The 11,139-nt window shown below is 37.2% G+C and overlaps 2 protein-coding genes across 2 annotated transcripts; one reads left to right on the top strand and one right to left on the bottom strand.

Moving 5' to 3' along the window:
* Positions 1-202: 202 nt before the first annotated feature.
* On the top strand, positions 203-4,777 carry LOC107892395 (transcription initiation factor TFIID subunit 4b; the record flags this gene model as incomplete). The annotated part of the gene is given in 12 exon segments (XM_041103494.1): positions 203-738; positions 858-953; positions 1,056-1,997; positions 2,456-2,580; positions 2,688-2,775; positions 2,887-3,022; positions 3,150-3,205; positions 3,279-3,335; positions 3,409-3,549; positions 3,708-3,773; positions 3,849-4,110; positions 4,362-4,777. Coding segments are annotated over 12 exon segments (2,678 nt in total), but the record flags the coding sequence as incomplete, so codon positions are not given.
* Positions 4,729-6,886, bottom strand: LOC107892397 (uncharacterized). Its single transcript, XM_016817486.2, has 3 exons — positions 6,265-6,886; positions 5,599-5,946; positions 4,729-5,511 (listed from the first exon to the last, which is right to left on the bottom strand). The coding sequence occupies exons 1-3, from the start codon at positions 6,658-6,660 to the stop codon at positions 4,927-4,929; spliced, it is 1,329 nt and encodes a 442-aa protein (XP_016672975.1). The 5' UTR covers positions 6,661-6,886; the 3' UTR covers positions 4,729-4,926.
* Positions 6,887-11,139: the final 4,253 nt, after the last annotated feature.

Genomic DNA, 11,139 nt, shown 5'->3' with positions numbered 1-11,139 from the left:
CAAATTTGGAGGGCAAAGAATCTGGATTTGGTTTAAAAAAATAGTGACATTAGAATTAAATTCAGTAATCACGTAGATTGTTAGAAAACCAATATTCTGCCGTCTAATTGAGGTTGTCGTTGTCTTTCCTTTTATGTTAGCTCCGATTGTAATGAAAATTTTTCAACTGGGAAATTCACGGATGATTTTTAAAGTAGAACAGTTTTGTCTCAAGGAAGCAATCGAGTTTCTAGTCAGTCACTTGCACAATGGCCAACCGTGGGGCAAGACGGAAACGCTAACTTTCAACACCAACAACCTGTTCAAAGTGCACAGCAGCGATCATCCGAAATGGAGCAAAAGCAACAGGGACTTCTTGTTATGGGGAGTCTACAACAGCCAAATGATGTTCCGCAAGGAGTTAATTGTCTACCACCACAACAAAAGCAACCCCAGGACGATCATCAACAAGGAGTAGCTGAACAGGTTTCTGCTCAGGTTCCTCTAATGGCTGGGATTCAGACTACTGAACGAAGTCCAATCCCACGTGAACCGGAGAGAACCAATATTCAAGACAGTGAATCACAATATGCAAAATTACAGAAGATGAGTAATCAACAGGCTGGTGGCACAGAGCAGCCAAATAATCAAGTAAATCGAGGAAAACAAGTTCCATTTGCTGTGCTGTTGCCGTCCTTACTGCCCCAACTCGATAAAGACAGAGCGATGCAGCTTCACACCCTTTACGGTAAACTAAAGGTTGATCTTTAACCTCAATCCATTTGCTAGAATTATACTGTTTCTTGAGTAATCGATGTAATAGGCAGGATGGATTGTGCCTCGTCTCTTCTGATTTTTCTGTTGTCTTCAACTGTTAGAAAAACGAAATTGCAAAAGATGGATTTGTCAGGCACATGAGAGATATTGTAGGAGACCAGATGTTGAGGTTGGCCGTTAATAAGTTACAAGTTCAGGTGAGCACAAATGTTTTATGTGATTAAAGTAAAAAAACTAATGCTTTATTTGATTGTATGTTAATCTTGATAACAAGCTAAAATTCATACTCATACTTTCAGATGAGTTCCAACCAAGTCCCACTACAGTCCCAGGTTGCAGCAAGGCCTAATACTCCACGAATGCCATCAGTTGGTGGTGCCACACAGTTTGGTGGTCCACATACATTGGCTCAGCTGCACCAAAAGGGCCCTAATTCTCCTGCCAATTCATCTCATCCCTCTCCTCCAGCGGTCCTCATGCAGACTAATTCAAGTTATTTATCCATTGAAAACAAGGTTCAGAAGTCTCAAGAGATGGATCGTCAACCGGATTCTCACTTTGGAGTGCTAAAAAGTCAAAATCCTTCGTCCAGTTCAACCACTGTGAATCAAGAAAGAGATCGTGCTTCAATTCCCGTACAAGGAATTAACATGCAGCAGCAACATCTGAATTTCGCACAAACTTCTTTTGGTATGTACGGGAGTAGTAATTATCACACATACTCTGGATCAAATGTTAGTAATTCAGGTTCTTGTCTAAAGCCGCAACCTCATGAGTCACAAATTAGACAAATTCCACATCATCAAAGCATGGGATCGAACCCTGTAGGAGGACCAACTCAGACAATGAACATGATGGGTGGGCCTAAGCTTGAGAGGCAAAACTCAACTAATGACCCAAATAGATTGCAGGGTGGATCTATATCACACTTTTCAAGCAATTCTGTTTCCTGGCAAGCCTCATCAAGTAAGGAGCTGAATCCTGGCCCTTTGTCATCTATGACATATGTGAAACAGGAATCTGTTGATCAAGTTCCAGAGCAGCAGCATGGACTTTTTTTGTCTGCAACCCATGGAGCATCTACTGCTATAGTTAAAGAGGGTAATGCAGTTAACGCTACTCCCAAGGATGAGTTTTTAGAGAAGCAATCTTCTAGAGTTGGCTTCTCAACACCTACTAGTATGGCACCTCCTAACTTGCTGTCTCCTTCCATCACAACACAAATGGATTCCAATCTCCCGGTAATCTCATCTTAGTCTATGTTTTCTTGTTGTGATATCTTGATGAATGATTGTGGATGCTTTTGCTGATGCCTATTAGAGCAACCACTTCGTTTAAAAGTCTGCATGAAAATTTATGCATTAAATATTTTCTATCTTGGAATGATACTTTCTTTAGTGATGCAGTTGTACGTGCTTGAGTTGCTAGGCATATCCTATATTTGAGTTGTGTGCCTGGTACTTGTTCCAACTCTACAGTATTCAAACTTCCCAAAATCTGTCCTGCATCACAGGCTGTTTGTGACATGCAGTTCTATATTATGCGATATTATTCTTGAATTTATTTCTCCAGTTCACATATTTGAAATTTTATTCATCAAAATGAAATTTGTATAATTTAATGTTTTCCTAGTGAAGTGCATGTTTATGTCTCCTTGCTTTCTTTTATCAAATTTCCACGTTCTTTCATTATTTATCAGCTGGGTTCTCAGAGTCCATCTGTGCCTGCCACGGCTGGGGTCAATGGAAAAGCACCTCAAAAAAAGCCCTGTGCTGGCCAGAAAAAGCCGCTTGAAGCTCTTGGTTCTTCACCACCATTGTCAAGGTTAGTATGTTGCTTTATAACCTGGAATGATTATCAAGGTCGATTAACAATCAGTTGATTCCTTTTATGCATAATTTTTTACTCGTATTCAATGGGATTTCCTACAGTAAGAAGCAAAAGGTATCTGGAGGCTTTTCAGATCAGAGCATTGAACAACTGAATGATGTAACTGCTGTCAGTGGAGTGAATCTCAGGGTACGATACTTTTTGGTATCTCTTCCTAAGTTTAATTATTAAGTAGTTATGTCAGGAAACATAAGCCCTGAAGTATAAGTCACATCCTTTTGACATTCTGCTATCAAATAGGAAGAGGAGGAGCAACTATTTTCCGGCCCCAAGGATGAGAGTCGAGTTTCAGAAGCATCGAGAAGGATTGTTCAAGAGGAAGAAGAAAGAGTTATTTTGCAGAAAATCCCTTTGCAGAAGAAACTGGCTGAAATTAGTTAATATTCTCCCTTGTCTTTTTCTTCTTTTTTTCAACTTCATAAATTTACACGATTTTTCATTATGAGCCATATCTTTCTCAGTATTTCACTATTTCATGTCTGTTTTTCCGTGTCTTCATGCAGTGGCTAAAAGTGGTTTGAAGAATATAAGCAATGATGTTGAACGATGCATGTCCCTGGTGAGAAGCTAGCTTCTTACCCCTTTTTCTTTATAATGCATTTATATGAGTCCTCTTGTATCTGAATCTCTAGTGTGTGGAGGAAAGAATGCATGGGCTCCTATGCAATTTAATCAGACTATCAAAACAGGTCAGCCTTCATTCCTCTCAATTAACTTGAATTTTCTTTTATATCTTTCTAATTTCGAATTAGTCTCTTGTAGCGGGTTGATGTTGAGAAGCCTAGGCACCGGACACACGTCACCTCAGATGTTCAACAGCATATTATGATGATGAATCGGAATGCTAGGGAAGAATGGGAGAAAAAACAAGCTGAGGCAGAGAAGCTGCGGAAACTTAATGATGTGGGTGCTGTTTCTCTTTGATTATCTGTAACGTGTTAAAAAAACAGTACTGATAGACTAATAATAGGAAAGAATGCACCAGCAGACGTAAGATTGGGGCATGCTATATCATTTATGCTTAAACATTGTATTTGTCAAATATATTTATGTGGATGCAGCCTGAGGCTGAGACTACAGTTGATGGTGACAAGGAGAAAGATGACGGTCGAGTAAAAGTAGTAAAGGTATTATCAATGACTAATTTCCCAAGCATTATATGTTCCTCAGCCATCCAGATAATGAGAGTAGGTAACGTCCAGGCAAACAAGGAGGAGGATGACAAGATGAGGGCCACTGCTGCAAATGTTGCTGCACGGGCTGCTGTTGGAGGGGATGACATGCTGTCAAAATGGCAACTTATGGCCGAACAAGCTCGCCAGAAACGCGAGGGTGGAACAGATTCGCTATCTGGTTGTCAAGCAGGTAAAGATGTGAACTGCAGGCCTCTATCTGCATCTGGAAAAAATTCAAGGGACTATCAAGAATCGGAGAACAGGGGCCCACTCAGTCCTCCTGCATCTGGTAAGCTTGGGTCATGGCTAGATCTCTTGATTCATGGTTAATATGGTTGTAATATTTATCATGCATGCCATTGCATTAGATGACACTGTATGGATGCTTGTGTACAACCGAGCAATTTGGAAACAATTCCCATTATGTTTGATCATATCGATTGGTAGTTAGCAGGTTATGTGCTCAGGACTCCTCTCCTTGCAACCAGGGGAGGATGGTTTCTGTTGTGTCCTCTCTATTTGCTTTGTTTCTTTCAATAGGGTCAAGTAGGAAATCTGGGCGCAACCAAGGTGTCTCAACCCGTACTAGAGTGGCTCGTAGTATTTCTGTTAAGGACGTGATTGCAGTTCTGGAAAGAGAACCCCAAATGTCTAAGTCTACACTTATCTATCGCCTGTATGAAAAAACCCGTTCCGAGGCAGCAGCTGAGTGATTATGATACACCTTTATACTATGGTATGATTTTTCAATGTTTTGCATAAGCAATCTGATTACGGAGTGTGGAAGTTGAGACGTCCATGGCTTGATCTTCAGCTTAATTTTATAAAATCTCAGGAGAAACCCGGACAACTGTAATTTCTAGGTGAAATAGGATTAGAAAATTAAAGATATTTTCATCCTAGGAAATATGAAAATCAATGTGTATTTACAAATTGAAAGCGACATTATCCAATAACAAAAAAATCTTACAGACAAGTACAATTTCGACTTTAGCTTGTAGTTAGTTAGTCAAGTAAAAGTGTTACATGTAGTCAAAGTTGTATGGAAATTTGCCAAAAAGCCCTCTTCTTTTAAAAAAATTTCATCCTCCCAGATAAAATGGTTTCATGAGCTTTTATCTAGTTTACCAACTTTGGGTCGGTATGGAGCAGTAGCCAAACTAGTTTTTAGGGTTGGACCCTGAGAGAATTCACAGGCTTCATCCATTGAAGCCAATCTTATTTCATCAGGAGGTATGAAGCAGTCCGCTGACAGACCTGGAACATTGAATGCCACTTCTTTGATTGCCCACGCTTCTTCCATCCTGGTCCGAGTGTGGCTCATTGCAGTATCTCCAAACCGGAAAAGGGTCACCACGGAGCGTCCCGAGTGAGCAACCATTATTCCTTCAACAAGTCTGTAATCCTCGAGAGATGAATCGATTGTAGTCTCCCAGTACACAGCATCTCCCCCGTTGTTTTGAATTCGGGTTAAATGTGAGTCTTCCAAGTGCACAAGAAGGCCTGTTTTCTGGCTGAAGTAGCCGAATAAAACATGTCTAACGATCTCAGCAGGTCCTTCGCTCCTGGCCTTCAATGTTGCGGGATCGGCACAAAGCTTGAGTATAAAACAATCCTCCCCATTGATCTGCTTCTCACCACTACATCTCGCATTTGTAAACATGCTTGCTGTTGTTCTCGGATCAAGACCCTGCACAAGAATACCAGTTTTGGTACCATAGCCAGAAATAAATTTACAAGGAACAAACAGTAAAGAAGCGAAGAGATGGAGGTTAACCTGGAGTGCACGGCGAAGGGGGCGAACAGGGCCTCTAGTAGCATGTGCACCAAGCCAAGGAGTATGCCTCCACACAAGCTTCCCATTGCAGCCAGCATGAACCTTGCTAGCACCAAGTGCGAGCTCCACGTACCACATGTCGGGATTCATTTGCCACAACACAAACCCACCAGATTCGGCAACTTTGGTAGAATTCCTATTCTTGGTGACCTTGTTAGCCGTCTGGAACTCGGAAGCTATCATTCTAACCCTACCCATTGCATAAGCATTGTGGATGGAGTTTTGAAGCTTTTGCCCACCTGAAGCAGCAGTATACTGCTGTAATATGTATTGAGCAGATGATGATTCCTGAAAATATTTACAACACATTAGAGTCAGAGATTGTTCCTTCAATGAGCCCCCAAACCAGTAGTGCTAATCAAATTCTTCTTCCATTTAGGTTTATTTCTCCCAAAACAAGTAGATCCAGATTGAAAAAAACAACTCTTATCTGTCTATTAAGCAACCCTACTATAATCCATCAAAATCCCATAGTCATCAAGTGAAAGGAAAAGCCAAACCCAACATCAAAAATCTCAGCACAAGACTTATTCTCTGAACAAAAATAAAAAATGCAGCATCAGGGAAGAAAGAAAGAGAGAAGAAAGGGTGTGGTTGGGGGCTCACAATTGGGGTGTCTTTAATGGTGAGGTGAGAGAAAGAGTCCAAAGCGCTAACGTGCACTGGCGCGAGCGGTGCACCCAAGACTCCAAGCAACAACCTCAGATCGGAGCGTTTACAGGTTGAGGTCGAAACGGAAGGGCCTCCTCGTGCCAGCTGACCTTTCATCCACTGAGCCCACCTACCTTCCATCCTGGAATTTTCAGCGTCCGTTCCATCAGGATCAGGACCTTCTTTCAACGGCGACAAAGCTTCGGCCGGCCTGAGGCCCCCAGACCTAAAGAAAAAGGGCTCGGGATGGTGGCTGTAATTCTTCCTCCGACGGCGCAGTAAGTTGGACATTGGTGATGCAGTCCTGGCGGGACTTTTAGCCCGCGACCGACTCTCCTGCTTTCTTTCCATTTCAACAGAAAACCCACAAGCCTTCTCCCTTTTCTGCTCTTAAGAGACACTCAGAAAGTGTAAAAGAGAAGAAACAGACACAATGGTACACTGAGAAAAGTAGCTGATACTGAAGAAGAAGGAGAGGAAGAAGAAGAAAAACAAATAGTTTCTAGAAAAACAGAAAATGAGGGAATAAGAAGGGAAATTAATTAATTTGATTAGGACAAATATAGTTTCGCTGATTAAGATACTGTATCCCGCTTAGGTAAGGTTGGTACCAATATAGGTATAATTTGGTATCTTGTTTCAATTTTATACGTAGCTCAGATTATTATTTCATACACGTAACTTTTTATTATTATAAATAAAATTTAAATATAAATATGTTCATTAATATACATCACAAATCTAATTCTTACATTATTTTTATATTAAAAATTAAATTACATTTTATTCCTTATACTTCAAAAAATAGACAAATTAATTCTTTTATGTTAGAGTAAATTAGTCTTTTTAATTAAATTTTTAATAATTTGTACTGTTAAAAATTGATGTGGTGGATGAAATAACAAATAATAACATATGATGTGTCACATATACTTCGTGCTAACCTACAAGAACCACTTTTTAACAGTAAAAATGGATAATTTTTTTCATAAGATTAATTTGCTCTTTAATCTAACGTACAATGATCATTTTACTTATTTTTTAAATAAAAAAGACAAAATATAATATGATTCTTAATGTAAAGATGATACTTTTATTAATTCCTTTTCACTTATTAAAACGCAATAAATTATTAGTTTTTCTAATAACATATATTACAATTAAATTTAATTAACAATTTAAGTTGATGGAATTGAATCAGCCTAAATTTAATTAAAATAATATATTTTTTAACTTTACTTAAATTTATTTATTTTGTATTGATTAATACGGAACATGCCGGAATAACAAATATAAACGGAAATTTGCATCAAAATAAAAAGTATAATTTAGGGTTTGTTTGGACAGCACAGAATAATTGAATAGAAGTGTAATTACATTCTTTTATAATTATAAAGAATTGTAACTCCTTAGACATGTTTGGCTGACAAGATGTAATTACATTATAATTCTCTACATCATGTTTGATAGTATAAATTATAATTATATAGTTACATAATTTATATTTTAAAAAATATTAATTACTATACAAAAATTATTAGTATGATAAATATTATTTTTAAACAAGTAACAAAAAGTAAAATTAAATCTTCATATTTATTATGTTAGTATAAAAAAATAGTTGATAATACGATTATTAATAAAACTAATAAAAAAGTAAACATTATATGCACATTTATCTAACTGTTTTAGTGTAGATTTGTTAGGTTATGCCATCTTTAATATTTAACATATGCTCATTATCCTCATTTGTTGGTTCTTGACTAAGTTCATCATCATCTTAATTTGGATTTGCATCATTAGGATTATTAAAATCTCCTTCCAAATACTCTTTGAAGTATGAATAATCTCAATTCACCAATAGTTAAAGTTATGAAATATGAAACATGTTAGTACAATCCAACATTATATTTTTATGTTATATTAAGGTGATGTTAATATGGGGAAAAAAATTAGAAGAACAAATATCTTCTCAACCATCTTAAAACCTTAAATGTCTCAAATTAAAAAGTGCGGAAGTTGCTTATGATGCAGGTGTCTGACACCATTTTCTAAAATAGTATCATACCTCGTAATATGGTGTAAAAAACTTTTTGTATTTGTATAAATAACATCGATCTTATAATATTTGGGTTCACAACCTAAATAATTTGTAGTTTTAATTATAAAAACTTATTCAAACTTAATTTGGAGAAAAAATTATATTAGGTTATGTCTCTTTTTATAATACCTAAACTAAGTAAAAAATAATATAAAATTTATAACAAATAACCTTTATAAATAAGGTTTTATAAATTGTTCAATAACTTTCATAACACTTCTTATAATTAATATAATTTTTTTGTCAAGACTTTAGAAAGTTATTCTTTATAAATAGGCTAGGATAATGTAAGCTATAACATTCTTTTATGGATTTTTATAATATATAGTATGGACACATAAATAAGTTATATGCATACCTATTGACCATAAATTTTGTAAATAAATACATTATAATCCTTTTATAAAATGTAAATTATTTTTTATAGTAAACTTTTTGATGTTTTAACTTTTGAAATTTTTTAAGATTTAACTAATATAATTTTTTAAGATTTTATAAAATGCAAAAATTATTTTTATAATATATTTTTAAGATTTATTGTACAGGCCAATTTTGGGCCACCCCAAAGCCCAATACCCATTAAGCCTAACTAATACATCAACCAACCCAAAATTCAAACCCCATTTACAACCAGAACCCAATATCCCTGAACCCATATACCCGAAGCCCAATAACCTAAACTACCAGCCCACTAAACTAACAGCCCATTACACAAAATCAGAAACAAAAAAAACCTAATCCCAAACCCTAGCCCCCTTAGCATTCGGCGCCCACTTGCCTCTGTCACCACCGACGTCTGCCACGCCCCATACCCCCACTACAACAGTCCCATACCTCCACAGTCCTCGTACGCCACGCCCACACCCCGTACGCATGACAACAGACTCTGTACCTGCAAAAACAACAGACAAGCAAAGCAGAAGCAAGAATAGCAAAAAATAATAACAAAGTGTGTAACAAAACAGGCTATAAAAAGCCGAATGAAACACTGTAAAAGGGGTTCCTTTTTTTTAGATTTTTATCAATACAGACATATATTTCAAAAGAGAAACAAAAAGCCAGTAGACAGAGCAGGAATGTAACACCCCGAACCCGAGACCGTCACCGGAGTCGAACACGAGGTGTTAACAGACTTTTAAAAATTTTCCAGACACTGCCAATCTGCGTAATAGTCACTTTAAAAAATCATATCTTGAGTTTCACAACTCAAAAATCAGTTTCGTGATTTTTCCCTGAAACTAGACTCACATGCCCATCTACATATTTTTTTCTAGAATTTTTGGTCGGGCCAATTAGTACAGTTTATTAGTCAAAGTCTCCCATGTTACAGGGATCGACTACCCTGACCTTTGCGCATTACGACTTGGATATCTCCTTGTACAGGGCTCCAATACTGATGCCATTTATTTCTATAGAAACTAGACTCAGAGAGGAATCTACACATATATGGTATGACTCCTAATTATCTCTGGTTAATTTATGGTAAATTTTCAAAGTCGAAACAGGAGATCCAGAAACCGTTCTGGCCCTGTTTCACGAGAACTTTAATATCTCTTAATATACTGTTCATATGATTTTTTCGTTACTTTCATATGAAAATAGATTCATCAAGGTTCGATTACATAATTTATTCACTATTTAATTCCATTCCTACAAATTTTTGTGATTTTTCAAATCCACACCACTGCTGCTGTCAGCATCTGTTTTCAAGGTAAACTTTACCTATTTCGTGGTTACCATGGACCAACTGGGGTTTTGTCATACATAGGTCCACATATGATCATATTTAGCCATTCCAATGGCTGATCATTTGCCCAACACTTCCATTCCAAACCATAGTCACATCATGAAACCATATATACATACATAAACACAAATGGTCTAATGCCATACTCCACTTCTACAAGCCATTTTCGCATGGCTGTACACACATACATCACAAAAAGTACTTAAAACAACAAGGGGTAGTCCTATACATGCCATATCCAGAGTTCAACAAAAAGAGTACCAAAAGAGCTTTGATAGTGTGGATGACTTCGACTTCGTTGATCCCGAATCCGATAGCTAACGAACAAAATCTATAAAACAGAGAGCCAAAGCAACCGGGTAAGCAATTTAAGCTTAGTAAGTTTCAAGTAATGAAATCGGCTTTGACTAAAGTATTACATTCACATAGCTAACTGAATCACTTTATTGATACACATTCTCATAATCATACTTACTTCACACTTCATCAACATATATACACACAAGGTATCAACCTATCTAAAAGCCGAAAGTTCGTTAGCCGATTGCACGAATACTATTTAAAACGAATCGACTTTTCCGAAGCACATGCAAACATACCTTATCGTTCGGGTTAGTCGAGCGTATTAATTGAATTAGTTACAGCACAAAACGCTCACATTCAAACCCAAGTCTCTTCGAAATTTAGCCGGATATAACCGCAAGCACAATTGCCTTCGGGTCTTAACCCGGGTATAGCAACTCGCACGAATGCCTTCGGGTCTTAGCTCGGATATATCAACTTGCATAATTGCCTTCGGGTCTTAGCCCGGATATATCAACTCGCACAAATGCCTTCGGGTCTTAGCCCGGATATATCAACTCGCACAAATGCCTTCGGGTCTTAGCCCAGATATATCAAATGCTCATGCACACATATATCTATAATCTTAACACATCCATATCTTATTTTCGTTACTAAGGCTCAAACACAAATCATTTAT

The sequence above is a fragment of the Gossypium hirsutum genome, chromosome A01, assembly GCF_007990345.1.
Source record: "Gossypium hirsutum isolate 1008001.06 chromosome A01, Gossypium_hirsutum_v2.1, whole genome shotgun sequence".
Lineage (NCBI taxonomy): Eukaryota > Viridiplantae > Streptophyta > Magnoliopsida > Malvales > Malvaceae > Gossypium > Gossypium hirsutum.
This window is presented reverse-complemented; position numbering and strand designations above follow the sequence as displayed.